This window comes from Hypanus sabinus, chromosome 3 (genome assembly GCF_030144855.1).
Source record: "Hypanus sabinus isolate sHypSab1 chromosome 3, sHypSab1.hap1, whole genome shotgun sequence".
Lineage (NCBI taxonomy): Eukaryota > Metazoa > Chordata > Chondrichthyes > Myliobatiformes > Dasyatidae > Hypanus > Hypanus sabinus.
Genome location: NC_082708.1, coordinates 4,828,955 through 4,854,456, shown reverse-complemented (window position 1 = coordinate 4,854,456; position 25,502 = coordinate 4,828,955). Strand labels below are relative to the sequence as shown.

General features: G+C 43.3%; 1 protein-coding gene across 2 annotated transcripts in view; it reads right to left on the bottom strand.

The window, feature by feature from the left end:
• Positions 1 to 10,334: 10,334 nt before the first annotated feature.
• The window catches only part of LOC132390984 (uncharacterized), a 60,860-nt gene continuing 45,692 nt past the window's right edge, over positions 10,335 to 25,502 (bottom strand). For both annotated transcript variants that reach the window (XM_059963551.1, XM_059963550.1), the window contains exons 3-4: positions 19,795 to 19,913; positions 10,335 to 18,870 (exon numbers count right to left, since the gene is read on the bottom strand). In XM_059963551.1, coding sequence (XP_059819534.1) covers positions 15,050 to 18,870; positions 19,795 to 19,882 — 3,909 coding nt within the window. In that variant the 5' untranslated portion in view covers positions 19,883 to 19,913 and the 3' untranslated portion in view covers positions 10,335 to 15,049. The remainder of the gene's footprint in view (positions 18,871 to 19,794; positions 19,914 to 25,502) is intronic.

Sequence of the window (25,502 nt, the reverse complement as noted above, 5' to 3'; positions counted from 1 at the left end):
CTCAGGAATCACTGTGCCAAAAGAGTTTTCAGGATGCAATATGCAAACACTTGGAAGATTTGTTGGTGTGGTCTATTGCTAAATTCTGATCCCCATTTGACAGTGTGCTTTGTATTTGCAACTGAACCCAAAGCCTTTTGCAGCCTTGGAAAAGTTCTGAATCCTTTGTCTTCCCCATTTGCTACAGAAATGGTGGAGCATTGTGACTGACCGTTGTTGCTAGACTATATAGATTGCTATTGTGTCCAGAATATCAGTAACTCTAAAGTAGAAGAGCCATGCCATGGCAATAGGCACTGAACAGGGAGAGTAGAATGTTGGTTGAGAGGGTTTAATGGACTTTGGCATCTAACATTTCTCCAAGTTTCCTGGAGCTGAGCTGACCAGCCAGATCTTTAGCACAGCAGTTAGAATATTTCACAAAAGGCTCATCTGGACATATATAGTGGGGATACCGTGCGTTATAAAGCCGCAATGAGTTTTGGGCATTGCAGGCGTTATCTATGAGGATAAAATTATAACAGTTTGGTGATCTCACCCTGACTTTGCTAAAGTAACATCCATCTCTCTATATTTGTGATTGGAAATTAAAAAATTTAGCCGATTATTTACTGAATGTTAAGTTTGCTGTTTTGGTGGAGTTGACAACTGTCACTCTGGCAGCTTGTTAGAAGTGTTGGTAGTTGTGGTGGGAACAGGGTACCATGCTACAGTCTGCCAGGGTCCTCACAGTGGCTCAGACTACTTGAGTGAGTGGTGCCAATACTTTTCTCTGGGATCTCAGTGTCAGGCAACTATAAAAGAATGTAGTGTTCAGGGATTTCATTTACTGCCCTCAGTAGTGTGAGGAGGAGGGTGTGGTTGGGGACTCCACACCAGTCTTGACTGTGTGTGCTCAGGATCAGGTTAAAGACAGGAGTGTAATTGGAGATGAGTTGATCAGTCACTTGGGCATTTTGATCAGTCCTGCCATTTCCTGTTTAACATACTGCCCACAATCGGCTGCTGCTGTTTGACAGGGCTGTGTCCGAATGCACCACTTTTCTGCTGCTATCATCTGCATAGCTAGCAAGGAAACATGGGAATGAATCAGGAAAATTGAATGTTTGGAAGTATTGTGGTATGATCTGACTGCAGCTTGAAGGCCACTCAAACATGGCTCTTCTTTATCTGTGTGGACATGTGCTCTGGGTGTGCCAGCAGCTTTCTGTGTCCAAACTCTGCTCAATATTCTCTGGCTCACACTGCTGTTTGTCAGCTTTAACAAAGTGCTTAACATTTAAATAGCCTTAAGTGAATGGTGATAGAGGTGTTGGTCTGGGGTGAAGTGAGTACACAGTCACTGACTGTTCTTACAGAGTAGGAGCAAACCAAGCTGCAGTCTGACCTCTGAACAGATCGGCAGTGAGGTTATTGGTGGGCCCGTTACCTGCAGGTACTCACCCCTCCCAGCTTCCAGTGCTACTTGTTATTCAGTATTTCCCTGTTTCTCTTCGTTATAATTAAAACAGCTACAAATATGAAAGAAAAGAAAAGATGTGGTGACATTTTGTCGAACTTGTCATATTTGTCAAGTTGTGGGTAAACCTAATCAGGTTACCCCAGTGGCCCCACTGCAACCTATTCCTGCATTTAGTGAACCGTTTTCCAAAGTAATTGTAGATTGTGTGGGCCCATTGCCAAAACCTAAAGCTGGCCATGAATATTTGCTGACCATCATGTGCACCACGTCTAGGTTTCCAGAGGCAATTCCTCTCAGGAATATAAAAGCTAAAACTGTGATGAAGGCTCTTATGAAATTCTTTACTTTATTTGGGTTGCCTAAAGAAATCCAGTCTGATCAGGGAAGTAATTTTATAGACAATAGGTGCAGAAGTAGACCATTCGGCCCTTTGAGCCTGCACTGCCATTTTGAGATCATGGCTGATCATCTACTATCAATACCGGGTTCCTGCCTTGTCCCCATATCTCTTGATTCCCTCATATATAAGATACCTATCTAGTTCCTTCTTGAAAGCATCCAGAGAATTGGCCTCCACTGCCTTCCGAGGCAGTGCATTCCAGACCCCCACAACTCTCTGGGAGAAGAAGGTTTTCCTTAACTCTGTCCTAAATGACCTACCCCTTATTCTCAAACCATGCCCTCTGGTACTGGACTCTCCCAGCATCTGGAACATATTTCCTGCCTCTATCTTGTCCAACCCCTTAATAATCTTATATGTTGCAATCAGATCCCCTCTCAATCTCCTTAATTCCAGCGTATATAAGCCCAGTCTCTCTAACCTCTCTGTGTAAGACAGTCCTGACATCCCAGGAATTAACCTCGTGTATCTACACTGCACTTCCTCTACAGCCAGGATGTCCTTCATTAAGCCTAGAGACCAAAACAGTTATGTCTGGGTTTTTCCAACAGGAAGTTTATAAATTAGGAGCTAAACAGACTACGTCATCTGCCTACCATCCAGAGTCACAAGGGGCCTTAGAAAAGATTCCATTATACCCTTAAAACAATGATGAGGACATTTTGTGTTGAAAATGAGAAGGATTGGGATGAAGGCATTCACTTGTTTGCAGTAAGAAAGTCAGTACTGGACTCCCTAGGCTTTAGTCGTTTTGAACGTGTTTGGGCACAGAGTTTGAGGACCTCTGGCATTGTTAAAGGAACAGTGGGTTAACAAGGAAGTACATACTAATTTGCTGGAATGGCGGTGCAGGCTTGAAGGGCTGAATGGCCTACTCCTGCACCTATTTTCTATGTTTCTATTATGTTTTAAAATTTAAGGAGAGATTGGTAAATATTTGCAGCTTAGCCAGGGAAAATTTAAAGTCTGCTCAGGAAAGAATGGAAATTTGGTATGACAAGGAAGCTAGAATGAGGTCATTTAAGCCTGGCAATAAAATGTTGGTTCTTTTCCCAGTGCAAATGAACCCTTTACAAGCTAAATTTCATGATCTTTATGAGATTTTATCTAAAGTTAATGATATGGACAATGTGGTAAAAATACCAGATCGAAGAAGGCCAACGCAGATTTGTAGTATAAATATGATAAAACCATATTATGGGAAAGAGTCTGCTACTATGACTATTGAGGCCAATAATAATGAGTCTGATCCGTCCGGGAACTTGGTGGATGATCCATCTGAGGCTTATTTTAAACCAAACATTATTTCTGCCAGACTACCAAACTGAACAATTCCAGAAAATATTGATGGGAAATTGGCTCATTTACAGCCAGAGCTGAGGCAGCAAATGAAGCAGTTAATTTTGAAGTATAGGTATTGTGCTGTCTTTACGACAGTTATTTAGTTTATAATATTTTCGCTTAGTAATTCATTCGATAGTATTTTCTAGTTAGAATTAGAAGTGTTTAAAGTATATTCATTGCATGTAAAATATATCGGCATGCGATGACGTCACATCCGGTTTCGCCGCGTCTTGTGGGAAAGTACCGGTTTGAAATTAGCGCGAGGGTGGGGGCTCACCACGAGGCACACCTGAGCAGAAGTTGTTCTGCAGGCATGAGAAATCACAGTGAGAGCAACGCTGTAAGTTAATAGATAATCGATATGTTGAACTAAGATGTTAATGCCGATCCTGTTAGAAGTAACGACGGTAGATAATGTTTATGCTTTCGTTAGTTAAAGAGTCGCGGATAGTTTGCATGGAAGTGTATTTAAAGTAGTCAATGGAGCAGGTAAACTCTCCCTGTATACTGCACCTCAGTGTAATGCAGTTATAGTCACCTTTGCAAGTATTTACACTTGAAATGTGATATTAAGGAAGGAACAAATACTGTATCAATCTTGTATTGTTTTATCAACAGTTTTCACCATATGTTAATGTGAAGAGTGAACAGTAAATGGTTAATCTTACTGCGATCTGGTTCTTATTGACTGTGGTTTATCTCGACGTTAAATTCGGCGTTCGTGACACGCGAAGGAGAACGTTACAGTGAAAAAGCGGCATTATCAGGTGTTTCAAGTGCTGCAATGTCAGCTCGATCCGGGATCAAGTCGATGGCGCCCAGCGACAAGGGCAGTAAACGGACATCAAGTAAGTCCACCCAGGCAAGAGCTAAGGCAGAAGCCGCCAAGGTGCGACTGCGTTACGCCAGACAAGAAGCAGTTTTGAAAATGAAACAGGCCACCAGAGAAGCCGAAATCCAGAAAGAAAAGGCTGCCAGAGAAGCCGAAAGGGCTGCCAGAGAAGCCGAAAGGGCCGCCAGAGAAGCCGAAATCCAGAAAGAAAAGGCCGCCAGACAAAGGAAAGCGGCCGCCCGAGAAGCCGAAACCCAGTTGGAAATGGCAAAAATATCGACAGAGTTGCAAGTGCTGCAGCTAGAAAGAGAAGAAGAAGCTGCCATGGCGGAAGCAAAGTACATAGAAGAAGCTGAAGGGTCGCGTGATCTGACCGCAGTAAGATCTACTTTAGAAAGGACCAGACTGGAACGCACAAGCGACTATGTACAATATCAAATAGACAGGCAGGCTCGTCTCCCCTCTCCATACGTATTCGATAACTTCCCCAGCTACGAGGAACCTCAGAGAGTCACGATTGCATCACATCCATACGAGGAAGAAAATTTACCCTCACGGCTCCGTGATGAAGTCAAGAATGAAAGAACCGACAACGCTCCTTCACCCCCACAACAGGACGGCGGGGAGGGAGAGGCTCACTCTAGGTCAACAGTTGTCAGCACGAACTGTACAGAAGTTTGCGGTCAAGCTCAGTCAAGTCGTTCTTGTTCCAAGATCTGCCTCACTAAGGTGCACCCTAAAGGAGCCAAAGACAAGGCCATCAAAGCCTATGTGATTCTGGATGATCAGAGCAATCGCTCACTGGTCAGTCCAGAGTTCTTTAAATTGTTCAACATTGAGAGTGAGCAGTTCCCATACTACCTCAAAACTTGCTCAGGCAACATGGAAACCCAAGGAAGGAAGGCAGAAGGCATCCAGATTGAGTCCCTGGATGGTAAAGTCGTCATCTGTCTCCCTCCACTCTTAGAGTGCAATGAAATCATGAATAACCGCACTGAGATCCCGACACCAAGTGCGGTGCTACACCAGCCGCATCTCCACCACATCGCCAAACACATCCCAGAACTGGATCCAAAAGCGGAAATACTCCTGCTATTAGGAAGAGATGTTATCCAGGTACACAAGGTTAGGCAGCAGGTCAATGGACCGCTCGACGCCCCCTTCGCGCAACGTCTGGATCTGGGCTGGGTGGTGATAGGAGAGGTGTGTCTCGGTGACGTACACAAACCGACGGTTGACACACTCAAGACCAATGTGCTAGAGAGTGGCCGCTATTCGATTTTTCAACCCGGCACAAGTTCCATGTATATCAAGGAAGCACAACAAGACGTTAACAAGCGTAAAGTAACCGACGAGATGCTAGGTCAGTCAGTTTTCGTTCAAACCGAGCACGGAAACAAACTTGCACAATCAGCTCAAGATACCATTTCTTTAAAAACCAAAGACACCAAGGTCTTCAGAGATGAAGCAAATAATGGGGTTGCCCCATTGCCTTTCAGAGAACCACGCCAGCGCTCACCAGATAACAAAGAGCAGGCAGTCAAACGGTTCACGTCCTTACGGAAAACCCAGAAAAGGAAACCTGAGATGCAGCAACGCACCCGATTGGCCCACGAGGTACTGTGCACCCTAATGGCAGAGGTCACAGCCATTATAAACGCACAATCATTCCTACCTGTGTCTTCTGACCCAGAAAACCCCTTTATACTTTCGCCATCAACGCTCCTTACGCAGAAGGCAGGAGCACCTCCTCCACCAGGAGACTTCTCAGACAAGGATTTGTACACAAAGCAATGGAGACAAGTCCAGGCTCTGGCAAATCAGTTCTGGCCTCGCTGGAGACAAAAATATCTACCTTTGTTGCAACAGAGACAAAAGTGGACAGAACCCCACAGGAATCTTCAAGTTGGAGACTTAGTCCTGCTCAGGGACAAGCAAATCGCCCGCAACAGCTGGCCAACGGCCAGAATCACTGCTACATTCCCTAGCGGGGATGGACATGTCAGGAAGATCGAATTGAAGACTACCGACCAAGGCGATGTGAAAATTTACCAAAGGCCAGTTACAGAAGTTATTCTACTTCTACCCAATGACTGATTAAGAGACTAAGTTTTGTACTCTGCTCATTGTGACCTTACGAAGGTCAAGCGGGGAGTGTGCTGTCTTTACGACAGTTATTTAGTTTATAATATTTTCGCTTAGTAATTCATTCAATAGTATTTTCTAGTTAGAATTAGAAGTGTTTAAAGTATATTCATTGCATGTAAAATATATCGGCATGCGATGACGTCACATCCGGTTTCGCCGCGTCTTGTGGGAAAGTACCGGTTTGAAATTAGCGCGAGGGTGGGGGCTCACCACGAGGCACACCTGAGCAGAAGAAATCACAGTGAGAGCAACGCTGTAAGTTAATAGATAATCGATATATTGAACTAAGATGTTAATGCCGATCCTGTTAGAAGTAACGACGGTCGATAATGTTTATGCTTTCGTTAGTTAAAGAGTCGCGGATAGTTTGCATGGAATTGTATTTAAAGTAGTCAATGGAGCAGGTAAACTCTCCCTGTATACTGCACCTTAGTGTAATGTAGTTATAGTCACCTTTGCAAGTATTTACACTTGAAATGTGATATTAAGGAAGGAACAAATACTGTATCAATCTTGTATTGTTTTATCAACAGTTTTCACCATATGTTAATGTGAAGAGTGAACAGTAAATGGTTAATCTTACTGCGATCTGGTTCTCATTGACTGTGGTTTATCTCGACGTTAAATTCGGCGTTCGTGACACGCGAAGGAGAACGTTACAGGTATTTATTTCCAGACGTTCCTAAATGAACTACAGTAGCTTCACATGATGTAGATGTTGGGAATGCCAAACCCATAAAAAGCAACATCCATATCAGATGAACATGGAAAAATGTGCACTTGCCAAACAAGAAATCAGGTATATGTTAGAAAATATTATTATTAGAACTTGAATTGAAGTTCACCTTGTGTCATAGTGCCTAAACTAGATGGTAGTATTTGGTTTTGTGCTGATTACAGGAAGGTGAATGCTGTAACAAAGCATGCATATCCAACCCCTAGGGTAGATGATTGTGTGGATGAAGTTGGAAAAGCAAAGTTTCTTACCAAAATTGATTTGTTAAAAGGGTGGGTATTGGTGTGTTCCACTGACGGATAGAGGTAGAGAGATTTCTGCATTTGTAATGCCATCTGAGTTATATGAATATAATGTTCTACCATTTGGAATGAAGGATGCACCCAGCAGTTTCCAGAGAATGATTAATTCTGTGATTCATGGGTTGAACCATACGGATGCCTATACTGATGATTTAGTTACAGGGAATGACACTTGGGAAGCACATGTCACTGCAGTGGAGAAACTATTTGAAAGGCTTTCAAAAGCTAACCTAACTATTGACTTAGCTAAAGGGGAATGTGGTCATGCAACTGTGACCTACCTTGATTATAATGTAAATCAGAGTCTGGTTTGGGAAAATGGTTAATGAAACTCCAATTCAACAATGGAGATTGACTTTGTAATATGATTGATTAACATCAGGACAGACAAAATCTGCAATGCAGATGTTGGATTTACGATGCTCTTTAGTGTTATTTTAATATTTGTATACAGTCCTGCTGTATATTAGTTTGTAAGATGATGTATGAATATTTCTATGTATATTATGTATCTTGTAGATTTCATACAATTTCTATATTTTTTGTAAATAGTAGTTAAAATTTTGCTCATGATAGACCAAAATTTTCTCTTTTTGGAGGGAGGTGTTACACGCCCACAGTTTGATCTGGGACAGTGGGAAGATGTAATTGTCTCATGACCGTAGGGTGATGTTATGTCACGTATGTACTTATTCAAAGCCGCCATTGTGACGCAGTTAATTTTTTTATTTTGCTGCATGGAGTTCGCTGCTGGTTGGTTATAGAGAATGGCCGCCGGTTTTTGATTGCGCAGTTGTTTTAACGTCACATGAACCCAAAGGATTTGGGCAATGCCAATGACGTCAGGTTCATCTTTGAGGTAACTGACATTTTGGATTCATTCAAGAATAGTGGCACACATGTTTGAATTAACCCCTGAAAGGTTGGGAGGTTTGTGCGATGATCACTCCATCGGAAGGTCAGTTATTTTAAGAAACTTTACTTCTTTGTGATCACCTCAGAGAAGGTAATTCTCGGCTGCACTCTGCATCGGCAGATTCGTCGTTTCTTCAAAGAAATCAGTTAAACGGTCGTTTAAGAAAGTCTTCCTCTCTTCTCACTTACATTGTAAATCACTTGGACTTTTCAACTTACTACTTTAAGACTGTGCTTGAATGAGAACTCGCTAAAACCTGTTTCTGAGTTTGACTGTTTGTTCGATACAGCCGCATAACGGTTAACTTCAGGTTAAGCTGTTTGTTTACTTTTCTATGTTTTTGAGTAGAGGTTAATAAATATCGTTGGTTGTTTATAAAACCTGACTCAATTTTATATTCATTGCCTCTGGTTCATAACAGTGGCGTCTGAGGAAAAAGGAGGATTGGTGTGTACAGGGAAGTGGGATCAAAGGGAGATGGAGAATCCAAGGACCCAAGAGCCTACAGTGGAGATTGAGAGACACGGCATTGCAGAGTGGTGATAGGGGTAGGGCAGACTGAGGCAGCACGTAAAGTCTCTCTGAGTTGCCGTACGGTCCAAGAAAGTTAGCGATCAGTCCACCGGACTACCACTGCACCCCCTTTGGAAGTTTCAGGTCTGGGACTCTTCATCAGAATTGATTCTCTTTCTATATCAGCTGCCTGACCTGTGGAATATTTCCAGGATTGTCTGTTTTTAGTTTGGATTTCCGGTATCTGCAACTTTCATCTCCAGACGACCAGACTAGAACACAAAATGAACAAACTCCTGCTCCGGATGTGCAAAGATGGGCACTCCGCAGCTGGAATTGTTCAGCAGTGGACAGGGGGAGAAATGAAACAGCAGCTTTGGATAGGGCATGAATTCGTCAGAATGATTAGGGATCGAGTGCCTGGACAGTTATATAGTCCATTCCTAATTTACTATGTTGAGAACAGAAGGTGGAGGAGTCATCCAGAGGTAACGTTTAAGGCAATTAAAGGACTGTTAGTGGGAATTGAGGATCTGAGTTAGAGGGAAGGTTAGTAGTTTAGCCCCTTATTCCTGGAGTGTAGGAGGTGAGGGGAGATTTGATAGAGGTATACGAGATTGTGAGGAGTATAGATAGGGTAAATGCAAGTACATACTTTCACCGAGGCTGTAGGAGACTAGAACTAGAGGTCAGGGGTTAAAAGTGTGGAACAAGCTGCCAGCCGATGTGGTGGATACAGGTTTGATTGCAACATTTAAGAGAAGCTTGCATAGTAAATGGACGGGAGGGAATGCAGGGCCTCCGTCCAGGTGCAGGTCAATGGAACGAGGCAGAATAACAGTTAGGCACGGAGTAGATGGGCTGAAGGGCCTGTTTCTGTGCTGTAGTGCTCTATGACTCTGACCTGTGAGGTGAACTGGGGTGAAGTTGTGCTGAGGAAGCAGAGGGGTGCATCTGCTTCAGAGAACAGTAAAGCACAGGCTGTAGAACGGGTCTCACGGTGATCAGTCTCACTCCATTTCCTACCTATTGACGTGTCTATCCAACAGCCTCTGAAATGCCATCATTGTATCTGCTTCCAATCCCACCCCGGCAGCCCAAAATCACAATGTTAGACCTCTCCCGATTTGCATTGGGCAGGACAGTGGCATCTGGTCATCAAAATGGTCCGAAGCAGTTTTTATTCAGTGTGGTTTGTAACTCCTATCAAGGGACAAACTACAAACAACATTCGTAACTACTTGTTTTCATTTGCAGACACCGACGTTCCCTCCAATTATTTTTTTCAGCTACACGGACCCACAATCGCTCTGAATGGGAAATTTTTACATGCCTTTAAAACTGCACAGCACTTTAAAAGTCTTTTATCAAAAATCACATACTTTTGATTTTTTTATGAATTTAAGGGTATAATCAAATGCAGTTCAACACAGAAAATATTTCATGTTTTGTAATCTTTTCCTCACTGCGTGACAACAAAGGCTGTGAGCACGGGAGCATTGCAGTTACTGCGTGGCTGTGCACCTGCGCAGCTTTGAGGAACAGTGAAGGCATTGTTCAAGTTTGAAAAGTCACTGCAACCTCTGGTGAATGTGGATATCTCTCCCAGGACAAGACGTTGCCTTCACCAGAAATTGCTCAAAGTTTGCACACTGTTCATAAATCAATCTTAGGACAACTATAAAGATTAATTCAAGTTTAATTCAAGATTTCCAAGATTCAAAGGACATTTCTTATCAGACTATGTATGTAGTATAAACCCCAGAGATTCATCTTCCCACAAACAGCCACGAAACAAAGAAAACCACGGAACCCTTTCAAAGAAAAACGTCAAACCCACCCACCCAAGTGTAAAAAAATAACAAATCGCGTGAATGGCAGAAAAGCGAGTGAGGAACACAGAATATAAACAGAAAATTGAAAGAATGCAGACATATTCAGTTCAGTTCAGTCTACCACTGTGTTATTCATTATCTGTGGGCTGTCCTGGTCAAAAACACCAAAAAAGCAACAATAAAAGAGTGAGCTGAAACCAGAAATTTTCAAATTTGTCGTGATTTCAGTAAGTGAAATATTTGTAACAATACAGTGTCTGTCAGGTTTACATCATTTACTATGCAGTATAACAATGTAATTTCATCAGAAGAATGGTGCTGTGGTAAGTTGTAGAACACGTCAGAATGGATAACGTTTGGTTCAGCTGATGTATCACTGTGCTCATGCTGTTGGGATGGGATATTCATCAGACTCCAGTGGGTTCCAGGTGATCAGTCTGAAATCTGACGTGTGAGCATCACGTTAAACTGGAATAGTTGCTGTTCAGGGATGAGGTGTTCCCAGAAATGTGAAAGGTCAGGGCAGTAAATGCAAGGGAGCCCAGAGGTCAAGAGATCCGGAGGATTGGTTAAAGAGGTAGAAGATTGGCAGAGGACAGAAGGACAGCAAATGTGAGAGCTTTGCTCAGGAAGGGTAGCAGGGATAAACCAGTCTTTGGCTCTCTACTTCATCCTCCCCCCACTTGACCATCCCATGTTACTTCACTCCTGATGAAGGGTTTCGGCCTGAAACGTCGTCACCACCTCCTCCCATAGATGCTGTCTGGTCTGCTGAGTTCTGCCAGCATTTTGTGTTTTTATTTATTTCCAGCATCTGCAGATTCACTTGTGTTGCCGATAAACCAGTCTTATCTCAGTAGTTGGTACGCTATGATGGGGGGAGGGGTGCTAACGAATAGGTTTCATTTACATTTGCATAGTCAGTAATTAGTCACAGATTGTCAGAGAAACGTGTGGAGAGGAGATCTCCCTTGACCAATTTGATTGAATGTTTTGAAGGGGTAACAAATGTACTGATTTGATAGCTGTCGTCTTGGACAAGGCCACATGAGGGAAAGATCTGAAAAGATGATAGCCCGTGGGGTCCAGAGCAAATTGATTCCAAAATTAATTTGTTAAGAGAAGGGAAAGTGTGACGTTGTGAGATTGTGTTTCCGATTGGAAGTCTGTGACCAGCTGATGAAGAGCAGGTTAGTCTTTGGGATTATTGATAATATTGAACAGTTGGTGAGATGGGCAGAGGGAGGACAGGTGGAATTTGCTCCAGATAGAGCGAGGTGATGTATTTTGAGATTACAAATAAGTACACAAAGAATGTAGCTCACAAGGCATTGTTGAGAAACAGTATGACCTTGGTGTACAAGTTCAAGGATCTCTAAAGGCTGTGGCAATGCAGAAGACAAAGGGGGTTCTTGCCTTCACACCCCATGTCGGAGATTATCAGGGAAGAGTGGTTACAGGACAGTTTATAAACTCTTTGTAATGAGCAGCTGGAGTATTGCGCACCGTCCTGGCTGCCACACTGCAGGGATGATGTGACCGGACTGCAGAGAGCAGAGTGGAGTCTCCAGGTTGTTGGAACTTGACGAGGGACCTCAGAGTCTTTGCTTTCCTTGGACAACACAAGGCTCTGAGGGCAGCTGATAGAGTTAGCAATATGTTGAGGGCAGCAAGAGGTATTATAAATCTTCCCTGAAAATACCCTCCTGAAAGAGACGGATTGTGTTTAAGGTAAGGAATAGAAGATTTAGAGTGGATCTGAGGAAAAACCTTTTGACCCAGAGGGTGGTTGGAATCTGGAACAAACTGCTGAAGGCAGAGAATCTCTCTCTGGTGGGGTAACGAGTGTCTTAGGCAAACTCTGGTCTTCTCCATTCCAATTGACAGGAGCTGCAGGCTAGGCAGGTGCCACAACAGTGCAGTGAGGGGTGGTGAGGTGACCCTCATTCCCGTCACACGTTTGGATACAGACGTCTGCCTCGTTTCCATGTGAGCCATTGGTCAGGATGTGCATCTCATCAGTCATTTTATGCCCATCCACCCGAAGCAGAACAAAGCATCACAGAGGGGATAAACATGGAATTGGAGGCTCACTACTGGGTGAAATAATATACAGAGTGAGAATGCAGAGTGTCAGAGTACAGGGAAAGACCTTTCAGTCCATCGAGTCTATACAAGAGCAGCCCAGATGATCCCACAATTTCCTATTTCATTTTCATTATTTCCCGGCTCCTTTGTAAACGTCCCAGTGAAACCTGCTCTGAATCGAATCTCATTCCAATGACTTGCCACTCAGCTGTATATTGATGTCTGGTCCCTTAAAGACTCTCTTGTGAATGTTTCTGGAGAGCACGTGGGGACTTCTGTTGTCCTTTCCTCTGAGGCAGATTCCACATAGAGATTATCTATGATAATTATCTCATCATTCATCCGATGATGGTGCCCAGGAGTCAGAGGTGCTGTTCTGTCAGTGGTGAGAACAGGGAGTGGGTAGGAGGGAGCTGAGATCTCTTGTCCATTTCATTTGTCCTTCTCATTGTGATGGTGACCTCAAAGTGAAATGTGTCTGTGAGGGGAGGAGTTCCTCTGGGTTACCGTCACTTTTGCCACACTCACCGAGTCCGGGTGAGGTTGATACGTCCTCTGGAACTTGCCCTGAGGTGCTCAATGTTGCAAATGTTTCCAGTTTACCTTGTGGGACGTGCCTTCCTTCCATCTTTCCAAAGGAATGTTAGAGGAGGAAGGTAAAGCAAACCCCAGACAGAAAATAAAGAGGACATCAACATGTGGGCTCACTGTGGCTGTGGAGAGGTTCAGAGGCTGAGACAGGACATCGAGCATCGAAGGGGAATGACTGAATCACTCAGATAGACTTGGAGGCACCAACGTTCTCCAGTGTGAATAGAATCTCCCTGCAACAAGCTCAGAGTCCTTGGTGGTGTCTCTGAAGTCAATAATAAATCGTGTGGGAACAGTTCCTTCCTTCAAGCACAGGCTGTCAAGGCCACAGCTGGGATCGAGAGATAGATGGGACTGAATGGAGATGTTCTGTCCAGTCGATGGTTTCAGATGTAAACCCACCATTCCCAGGAATTTCCCACATTTATTAATATTCATAGCTTTCCTGAGCACAAAGGCTGTTGGTCAAAGTCCAGTTACCCTGTTGCATTAGTGGGAGCTGCAGGAACAGAGCTTTCCTTGGAGAGCCTCTCTGAGTACTGCTCTCCTCACTGCTCAATCTTGCATCTCCTCTGGCTGATTTCAAGGTATCGTCTTCCTGGTGTGAATTGTTTCAATGTCTCTTTGTTTCAGATTCTCAGCATCTGCTGGTTTTTGTGACAAAGTTTATTCTGAGCCTTCAGTAAAACTGGATCTACCAGTTCCGATTCCTGAAGCATCTATACCCAAGTGCTTGTGCTCCTGAACCTCTTTTAGATTCATGTCCTTTACACTATATTGCGGGTCAGAAGATTAATTGGTTACTGTCAATTTTCCTCCCCTCCCCCCCACAACCCAGCATAAGTTTTTGAAGGAAGAATTAAATTCAATTTGTTTGATTCTGACCAGAGATTCCAACTATTGAAGTATCTCTCCCCCAAACACTCGTGCTTCTGAACCTCATGCCTTTAGATTATATTACAGTCAGGAGGTAAATTGGTTACTGTAAATCTCTCCAGTCTCTTCCCTCTCATCACACTCCCAGTGCAGGTGTTTGGAGGAAGAATTAACATCAATACAGGAAGTGCTGGAAGAACTCAGCTGGTCAGGCAGCATCTGTGAAGGAACCATCTGTGTTTCATTTGCTCTAATGTTGAGATATTCCAAACAAATGCCTCTGAAGTTTCCGATAAAGGTCACGGATCTGAAACATTAACTGTTTTGCTCTCACCAGATGTCACCTGACCCACTGAGTGGGTCCAACATTTTCTGTTTTCATTTTACATTTTCAACATCTCACTTTCCTTTTCAAGAGAATGAATGGGTGGATTGGCATTTGACTGGGAGTAGATGTCAGGGAATATTAGGGAAATGGGTTGATTTGGAAGCCAGCATTTGTGTCAGTGAGATAAACCTTAACATCTTTGACAATAGATGGAAAATATTGCCCTTCCTTTCCTGATTTTGTTTTGTTTTTTGCTTTAAGTTTCATGGAACCCATCCATTCCCTCCCACCATCCCATGGGCCGGATTCTGACAGGGGCCGGGACAAAACCATGAGCTGGGAGGAAGTTTCATTTCATCCAGCATGGTGGAGTAATGTGTCATCCAACAGGACAGAGAGAGTGGGGACTGAGGGACGAGGTGGGGACAGTCTGAGACAAAGCAAATGACCTCTGTGTTTCTGACTGGTTTCTAAGGGAAGGGACACAGATGGAGAAAAGGTTGTGATGGCGATAGGTTCTCTGGGCTAGGATTGGGATGAGGAGCCATTGGTGATGACTGAATGTGAGTGCCCCACCCATCTGTTAAAGGAGGTCAGCATGAGGATGGAAGATGTACTGTCAAACTCTGAGGGCAGATGGGAGAGGAGAATGGAGGTGAATTAGAATCAGAAGATAGTTCATCGGAAGGGTGAAACTTTGGCTCCCCACATTGGGAAAAGCTGAACTGATTGCCACGTATTTAACACTAACCACCCAGTCAGAAAATATAGAAAAATATTTTGAACAATGGTTGAACACCTTTTTTTTCCTATCACTGGATTTTGCTTCTTATCCCGATAACTGCTTCCTGTTGATGAACTCTCCAATAACTCGGCCTGTTTCTTGACCATCATCAGAGACTGAATTCGGTCCAGGTACCCTGGTTTTCTTTCGTCTTTCTCAGACTGAATCAGGAGGTCAATATGAGCTGGCGTGGATAACGGGTTTGATCTCAGAGCTACTTCCTCAAGTCTTCTATTGCTCTCAGATAATTGGGTAATCAACTCCAGCACTGAATTCTGAACCCCGTCAAACTCCTGCTGAAGCTTCTCCATGATCTTCTCCTGTGTCATCTTCTCACCACAGTCTTTCTCACATTTTTCTTTTACATCACCCAGTGTCCTCTTCTCCTGTCTTGTTACAGGGACATACTTGTACTTTTCCCTTGAGTGATGGAACATGCTACACTTACCAGGACAGACTTTGCAATTTCCCCAGAAATCCATTGCTACACAAAAATATTTCAAAATATACATAGCGTAAATACAGGGATCATGGCAAGTGAATTCACATTTCTTACAGATGTTTACTGACGAAGCATTAGGTCCAAGGTCCTTCTTTTCTCTATGTGTGACATCAGCTTCAAACTCAAAGCCTTTATTTTCATCTGGCTGGTTCTGATGCTGCTCCAGTACCTGTTTCCTTTTCTTGAGTTCCCCCAGTTTGGTCAGCCCGACTTGGATCTGTTCCTGCAATCCCTTCACTGCAGCTTCCAGCTGCTTACGTTCCCTCAAAACCTCTTTGGTGAAAACTAAACTTCTTGGTGCCATTGTGTCGAGAGCTCTAAAGAATTTCTTCATACTGTTAATTCCCATCTTCCAGAACATTGCATCAAAGTTAACATCGACTTCCTCTTCACTGCTGTCATCAGATCTCTTGTTGGTAGCGATTCCAGAGGCTGAATGCTGGGCAAATACAACGGAATTGTTAAACGTGAAGTGAACTGGCACCCCATTTTTACCTTTGAGACATGGTACCTCAGCTACCTTCAAAGCCTCCAGAACGGGGGGGCGCTTTCCATCTGCAAAAGTCACCAGAATCTGAATGTTCTCTGCAATATCTTTGCCAAAAATAGAGAGAATTGAATCGAAGACATATTTCTGTGTCGGAGTCAGGCGAAACAAAGATGCTTGAGCAACAAAACACACAGCATCAATCTGATCAATCCCCTGTGGGGAAGAGAAAAACTCTCGAATGTTGTCAGTAATCTCTCTATCTCGGCTTATCCCTCTGGTATCTCCGAATCCTGGTGTATCAATGATAGTCAGTGAGTAATCGATGTTAAATCCCACCTGATGGTGTAGTTTGTAGGCAGTGATGTTGGATGTCTGACTTTCAGCCTGCGACCTTCCTGTCTCTTCCTGTGTTAACATGTATCTGAAGTTGTCACCCCATTCCACACCCAATATGTAATTGATCATCCCATTGATAAGGGTGGTCTTTCCTGACCCTGTTGCTCCCAAAACCATAATTGTCTTCATGGTGTGGTTTATGCTGGGTTTTCCAAAGGAGCAATTCACAAGATGTTTGGACTTACCAAATACCTCCTTCTGCAGGTTCAGCATGTAAATGGAAGGGTTTCCTGGAGATATTAATTGTCCTTCTGTGGGGTGTTTCTGGTGTATTCCCTTTGTTGCTTCTCCGAATTTTATTAAAACCTCTTCACTTGGTACACTGGAACCTGCTTCTCCACAGTCAGCAGACACTCGGACTCTGTAATCTGTTTGAGGTTTCAATCCCGTTAAGTTATAGTGACATTCACTGTCTGTTGTCTTTACTCCCGTCCACGATCGAGCCTCTGTATTGGACGTAACTGATGTTTCTTCTCTATATTCAATCCTGTACTGAACTATTTCAACACCAGCTCCAATATGACTTGGTCTATCCCAGGACAGTGTTGCAATGGGTGAACAATCCTGGAAGATCGGTTTACCAGGTGAACTTGTAGGAAGTGTGAACTGTGTAGAACTATCACTGGCCTTACTAACCCCTACCTTGGTCACAGCTCGGTATTGGAAACGATACTCCTGATGTGGCTGTAACCCAGATATTGTAAAAGACTCGGATTTACCTTGTGTATCCAGAGTTGTCCATTCTTCCTGCTGGGTACCTTTGTACTCTATCTTGTAACCCACAATCTCACCCGTACCATATCTAGGAGGGTGTAACTGCAGTGTCACACTGTCATGTGTTGTTCCAGCAGCCACAGGTCTCTGGGGCTGTGATGGGGGTTCAAAGCATCGGTTCTTTATACACGCACCTTCGTACAGGTAAATAGATGTTCCTATCTGGCTGTCATCTTTCACAGAAGCAACAAGGAATTTTATGTTCCTATCTGATTTGTTGGTCTTGGCAAATTCCAGGAATAACTGAGATTGTTCCTTCATCTTTCGTTTTACAGTCTCTGAGTGAAACCACTGCTCACCGTGTTGTGTTACTCTTTCCCCATCAGCAGGAGTTGGTGCCTGTATCTTCGGAGCTGTGTGAGATTGGAGGTAATTGATGGTCTCTGACAGATAGACATCCTCCTGATGCAATGTTGTAAACATGAAGCAAACCACATAGTCCACTGCATGATCCATCAATTCATCCTCCAACTCACTCACTATTTTCACAGAAGGTACATCATCGAATATCCTGAGATAATGTCCCACTAACTTCATCTCTCTTTCCTTGTCATCCAGCCATGTGATCAGTGACTGGTGTCGGAATGGTGAATCTTCCTTGTTTTTCAGTATATCCACGAGTAACTCTTCCCCACCCCTACCTCCCCGGATGATTGGAAGATCTCTTGCTAAATTCTGCTGGAAAACTAGTTTGTATTCCTGACACAACTCTCGGAATTTCACTATCCTGTCCCTGACCTCGGGAAACTGAATGGCAGCTCTGTCTTTCGCCATATCATTGCATCTCATCACTGCCTCGCCGAGCTGTTCCAGGACACGCTGGCAGCGACTGATCAATCCCACATTTACCTCTCTCACCAGCTGAGCAGCTTTTGAGTCCAGTTTACTGAGAGGGTAAAGCCAGACTGTCATGGGCACCGCATGCTCCCCACCTGGTCCCAGTAAGCTTGGGAGTCTTGCATAGACACTGACGGCATCTTGCAATGTGGTGGGGTTGCTCTTCAGTGAGAAATCCCCGTAAAAGGTGCAGTTAAATTTCTCCACATTTGATTTTTGTTCTTCTGTCATTTTGAAGGAGCCCTCACCCTCAATTGCAATTTTCGGGAGATGTTTAATGGTCGTCTCCATATTAGCCTGGATATCCTGCAATTCCTCTGCTGAGGAAACCATTTGATCAAACACAAAAAAAGCCTGGGCTCCATACAGCACTGCTGTGATGACATGGGTGGCTGAGCCCTCGTCAAACACACTCGGATAGGTGACATTCTGTCTCCCTAAATGGCTCATGGTCAGTTGTTCAAACCGGGTTGTTGTTTTGTACTGAAGGGTAACTCGTGCTTGTTGCTTTGATCCCTTTGTGTCACTGAGATATTTTGCAGACCCTTTCACTTCCACGAGCCCACACAAGAGACTTGCTTTCATCGAACCCGACACATTAAGTGCAGAGCATTTCTCCTCCATGCGGTCTGATGCAATGATGTGAAACTCAGTGCTGGGCTGATCGCGAGAGCTGACGTTGCTTTGGAGTGTCTGTAAATCCCACAGTATGATGCCTGAGGGATCAAACAGCAATAACAGTCATTAAATTGAGCTAAAGTGTGTAAGTCGACAGTGTGGATAATGTTAATTTAGTGGATCAGCACACCAGCATCTGCAGAGTCTCTTGTGTTTGTATTTAGCCAATCATCTATCTGTTCTGGATGTACTTTGTACTGAGTGTACAATGCTTTGCACCTACTGAACTAAATATTTCACTGGTTTACAACAGGTTACTTCTCATGCCAGAACATTTCCCCTCACCCCGGAGACAACTGGCATCCCACTTCCTCACCACCTGGTCCAAAACCCGATTCCAGTTCCACCCTTCTGTGGCAGGAATGTCATTGACAACGTCAGCTTGTGCCTGAACGTTGTCCAAGTCTTGCTGTGTGCAGACATGGTCTGTCTGTAGGCTGTGCAGTTGCAATGGATTTGAACAATGCACATTATCAGTGAATATCCCCACTGCTAGCCTTATGGGAGAAAGAATATCATTTCACAGCAATTGAGGATGGGTGTTCTCAGGGAAAAGTCTCTGTGGAATTGCTATCCGCTGCTGATGAGGTTCAACTGCATGGAGCACATGGACCTTATGAGTGACACGTAACACAAGGCCACAAGCTGTCTAACTGCCACAATAAACCATTGCCTGGTCCCTGTCTGACATGTTCCCTTCCTCATCTACATCACTCCTCACCTCCTTGCCTAGTGGAGACTTGTCGATGGAGACTGACCTGCAAGTGGCTCTTACCAATCTGTTTTTCTCAAGCGGTTCTGAATGATGTTGAAATCGGCCATGCCACAATTCAGGATGTTTTCCCCAGACTACCCGTATTCCTTTACGTAACCAGAGAGTCTGGTGACAATCCTGAGATTGGTAACCGGAATCAACTGCCCTGTATTGACCTCTACTGATTGATATGATTGTATTCCAGTACCTGGGATCAGAGAGTCTGACCGGCAGTCGTACAGCATTCCCAACTGGAAAGGACGGCCCACAGTCGCCAGTTGCCTGACCTCACTCATGACTGCAGCAGGACTCGGCAACAACGGTGACCTGAAATCCAAGATATAGTTACATAGAAAATGGTGAATTCAGCCGGCACACATGGGGTAATGTTTTACACAGAAAATGCTGAATTCAGCCAGCACACATGGGGTAATGTTTTACATAGAAAATGCTGAATTCAGCCGGCACACATGGGGTAATGTCTTACATAGAAAATGCTGAATTCAGCCGGCACACATGGAGTAATGTTTTACAAAGAAAATGCTGAATTCAGCCGGCACACATGGAGTAATGTTTTACATAGAAAATGCTGAATTCAGCCGGCACACATGGGGTAATGTTTTACATCCAAAATGGTGAATTCAGCCGGCACACATGGGGTAATGTTTTACATAGAAAATGCTGAATTCAGCCGGCACACATGGAGTAATGTTTTACATAGAAAATGCTGAATTCAGCCGGCACACATGGGGTAATGTTTTACATCCAAAATGGTGAATTCAGCCGGCACACATGGGGTAATGTTTTACATAGAAAATGCTGAATTCAGCCGGCACACATGGGGTAATGTTTTACACAGAAAATGCTGAATTCAGCCGGCACACATGGGGTAATGTTTCACACAGAAAATGCTGAATTCAGCCGGCACACATGGGGTAATGTTTCACACAGAAAATGCTGAATTCAGCCGGCACACATGGGGTAATGTTTTACATAGAAAATGCTGAATTCAGCCGGCACACATGGGGTAATGTTTTACACAGAAAATGCTGAATTCAGCCGGCACACATGGGGTAATGTTTTACACAGAAAATGCTGAATTCAGCCGGCACACATGGGGTAATGTTTTACACAGAAAATGCTGAATTCAGCCGGCACACTTGGGGTAATGTTTTACATAGAAAATGCTGAATTCAGCCAGCACACATGGAGTAATGTTTGACACAGAAAATGCTGAATTCAGCCTGCACACATGGGGTAATGTTTGACACAGAAAATGCTGAATTCAGCCGGCACACATGGGGTAATGTATTACACAGAAAATACTGAATTCAGTCTGCACACATGGGGCAATGTTTTACATAGAAAATGCTGAATTCAGCCGGCACACATGGGGTAATATTTTACATAGAAAATGCTGAATTCAGCCAGCACACATGGGGTAATGTTTGACACAGAAAATACTGAATTCAGCCGGCACACATGGGGTAATGTTTTACACAGAAAATGCTGAATTCAGCCGGCACACATGGGGTAATGTTTTACATAGAAAATGCTGAATTCAGCCGGCACACATGGGGTAATGTTTTACACAGAAAATACTGAATTCAGTCTGCACACATGGGGTAATGTTTTACATAGAAAATGCTGAATTCAGCCGGCACGCATGGGGTAATGTTTTACATTTTGATATATAGTGTCAGTGTCAGAATCAGGTTTAGTATCACCAGCATATGTCGTGGAATTTGTTGTCCTGTGGTAGCAGAATGTTGAAATACAGAATAATAAAAACTGTAAATCACGGGACTTCCGGTAAGATGGCGATTGCTTAGCTGTTACGAACTTTTGTTCCGTTATTTTCGCTATCTTTGCACTAAATGTCTCCATTTTTTAAACCTTAGTTAGGAACTTTATTCGGTCTCTTTTACTTGCCTGCGAACACATCTACCTTATAATGTCTAACAAAAGTTCTAAATCCGGGGAAAAGGAAGCTACGGCTCTGCCGACTGAGACTCCTGCTGTTCTGGAACAACATCGAGATGATATTTTAAAGGAATTTAGAACTGTTTTCAACCAGCTGGACGCCAAACTGGATTGGATCAGCGCTAGAGTGGACGAACATGCTGAACATTTATCTCGCATCGACTCGACTTCTGAAGATTTAAAATGTCGTGTTTAATACCTGGAGACTCTCTGTTCCAGCCTAGAGGAAAAGAATAGTAAACTCTTTTCCAAAGTGGTGGACCTTGAAAACCGGAGCAGACGTTGCAATCTACGAATTCTTGGTATGCCAGAGGCCACCGAATAGGGATCTCCCGTGAAGTTTTGCTCCGATTTCCTCTGTGAGATGTTTGGGAAAGATTTACTTCCAACTCCACCTGAGCTCAAAAGAGCACACAGGGTCTGCGTTCCCCCCGCAATTCTGGGCTCCCGCCCATGACCGGTAATTTTGTGCTTTCATCAATACCAGGTAAAACACCGTTTGATTGTGGAGGCACGTCGCAGAGGTACTTTTGCTTTTCAAAAGTCAGTCATTCGCTTTGTGGAGTATTTTGCCCCCCAGGTTTTAAAGATGCATGCTGAGTTTAAAGGTGTAATGAAAGTGTTTTTTGATCGTGGACTTAGACCAGGGGTCGGCAACCTTTACCACTGAAAGAGCCATTTGGACCCGTTTCCCACAGAAAAGAAAACACTGGGAGCCACAAAACCCATTTGACATTTAAAATGAAATAACACTGCATACAACGTTTTTTTTGCCTTTATGCTGTGTATAAACAAACTATAATGTGTTGCATTTATGAAGTCGATGAACTCCTGCAGAGAAAACAAAATTACATTTCTGCATGCAACAAAAACATTTTGAAAAAAAGATGTTGGGTTGAAGGTTACTTTTAAGTAAAATAATCAATGTCTATTTGACTCCTTCTTGTATTTATGAAAAATGCCGAACTTAAATTGTCCGCCAGCAGCAAACCAAAAATAACGTCAGCCAGCTGTCAACCTGAAAAATAAAAGGACTATTTCACTGAACAATGAAAAAATATGAATATATGTAAAATAACAGGCAATTAAAATATTTATCATACTTGGTTAATGGGATTTCTGCTCCTGGACCTCAGCGCACAGTGTCAGCACATCAGGGCTGTATGACGTCACCTTCATCTTTACACAAGATCGCAAGCTGTCATCTGTGAGGCGTGCACGATGTTTGTTTTTAATAAAGTTCATGTTGGAGAACACCTGCTCACATACATATGTGGATCCAAAGATCGACAGGACTCCAAGCGCATACTTTTTAATGTTTACATAAATGTCGGGGATAGCATTCCATGTTTCGAACACAAGTTTGTCCGGTTTTCGGAGGTTTTTAATATCACTCCATTTGTGATTCTGAGCAAGAACGGCCTTCAGACGGGCAACATCTTCAAGGTCTGCTGTCAAGCGTCTAAACTTGGACACCCATATGTCTTTGTCGGCTATGTCGGCCAGTTCCATCTCAAGATCAGGTTGACTCACACCTACCAATGCAGTCGTATTCAGTAGGGATGGATCGATGCTTAGGGGAGTGACCGGGAAGGATAATTTGTTTTTTCCTCTCTGAACTCACAGAAGCGTTTCCCAAATGATGTTTGCATTGCGATGATTGCAGAATGTAAATACTCTGAATTTATCATGTCGTGAGCTTGTTTGGACTCTCTCAAATTGGGGAAGTGAGACAATGTGCCTTTCTGTAAATCTCTGGCAAGCGCTCCAGAAGCTCTGCCAAAACATCCTCCAACACGTGCAGGGCTGTGTGTCCTTTCCCCTGAAGAGCTGGGTTCAGCGTGTTCAGGTGCGCTGTCATGTCTACCATGAAGTGTAGCTTTTACAGGCACTCTGGCTGTTCCAGCTCAGGAAAGGTGAGACCTTTGCTGCCCAGGAAAGTTTTCACTTCTTCCAGACATGCGACAAAGTGTTTCAGCACCTTCCCTCTTGACAACCACCGGACTTTGTTGTGCAGCAGGAGATCAGAATATGCACTTTCCAGCTCGTCCAGTAACAAATGGAATTGACGGTGATTTAAACTTTTTGCCATTATTTTATTGACAATCTGAATGACAAAATCCATTACTTCTGTGCATTCCGGAGGAAATGTTTGAGCGCACAGTGCCTCTTGGTGCAAGATGCAGTGAAAAGTCAGCAGCTTTCTGTCCAGCGACTTCTGCAGTAAAGCCACAAATCCCTTGTGCGCTCCTGTCATACTTGGTGCCCCATCAGTAGCTACTGACACCAGGTGGGTGGTCTTTATTACTTTGGCTCTTAAACAATTCAAGACAGCCTCACAGATGTCCTCCCCCCGTGTTTGGCCTTTTAGAGGTATCAACTCAATCATTTCTTCCTGTGGCCCGGCAGAGTTTACATACCGGCAGAACAGCGCTATTTGTTCAATATCACCTTTGTCTTTAGACTCGTTACAGGCAATCGAGTAGGCCACAGCTGAATTGATGTCTTTAATTTACTGTCTTGTGATGTCTTCTGCCATTTTTATGGTTCTGTCTTTGACAGTCTTTGCAGAGAGGGGCATATCCCTGATTTTCTGCACAATTTCACTCTTGTTTTTAAAGTCCGTGAATAGATGTTCTGAAATCTTAATGAAAGATTCTTTTATATATTCACCATCTGTAAACTGCTTCCCGTGCCTGACTATTTCCTGAGCGGCAACAAAACTAGCAAATGTCGTTGATTTTCCAGACTTCATCCACTTCTTGAAATGATTTTTGCTCAGATCAACCTTCCGCATCAGTTCCGAAACGGCTTTTTTCCTCTCATCTCCATCCGGATATTTTTGAGCAAAGGCTGCGTGTTTATTCTGGAAATGTCTTGCGACTTTTGACTTTTTGTTGTTTGCTAGTTTCTCATTGCATATTAAGCATACTGGTAAACCAGTCTCATCAGCAGTGAAAGCAAATGAATTCGTCCACGTATCATTAAACGTTCTGTTTTCTTCAGTCACTTTTCTTTTTTTAGAATTCTCCATAGTTAGCCTACCTTGGATTGAAAAATTAAAGAAATCGCGCACTGGCGGGTGTCAGGCATCGGCCGTGGTGACGTATATTAATAGCGACAAAAAACACGTTTTATTTAGATTGTACAAGATCACCATAATCTTCAAATTTAGAATTACATTTCAAAAACTAACAAACTAACATAAAATACATTTTAATTAAATACTCATCATTTATTTTCCAAAGCCATAGGGAGCCGCAGCACAGAGATGAAAGAGCCGCATGCGCCTCCGGAGCCGCGGGTTGCCGACCCCTGGTTTAGACCCTCTCTTCGCAACCCTGCCGATTTATGAATTACGCTTACTACTGGAGAATATAAGTGGTTTAAGTCAGTGAAGGAGGCTGAGGCATTTGTTGGAAGTCTTCCGGCTATCCAGTCTTTTTCGGAACCCGATCGGACCTCCTAAAATGGTGGATAAGTACCTCTTGTAGTAAAATTACTTTTTCCGCACTCAGACTTTACTTGAATCACTCAGACATTATCTATTGAAACTCTAAGGGCTGTAGACAATCTCTCCCTGGAATTGGTGTGTTTTTTTAAAATAGACATTCTGTGCTTAATGTTTCCCTGTGGATGTTTAAATTTTACTTGTGTAACCTATTTTATTCTTGTATAACTTTATCTATAGAGTTCTACAATTGACTCTAATTTGTTTTGGAGGTTTGAAGTTTTTATTGAAGGCCTCCCTGTTGGTTGATTCACAGTTTAACTGCTGATTATTTTTTTATTTTTTTTCTCTGTAAATGGTTGATAAGTACTCTCCTTGAATCTATAATTTTCCCCTTTTCTTACTCCCTTTTTTTTCCTTTCCCTTCTTTTTAACCTTCTATAATTTTTCGCGGGTAGGTTAGTTTTGGTTTTCTTCTGATT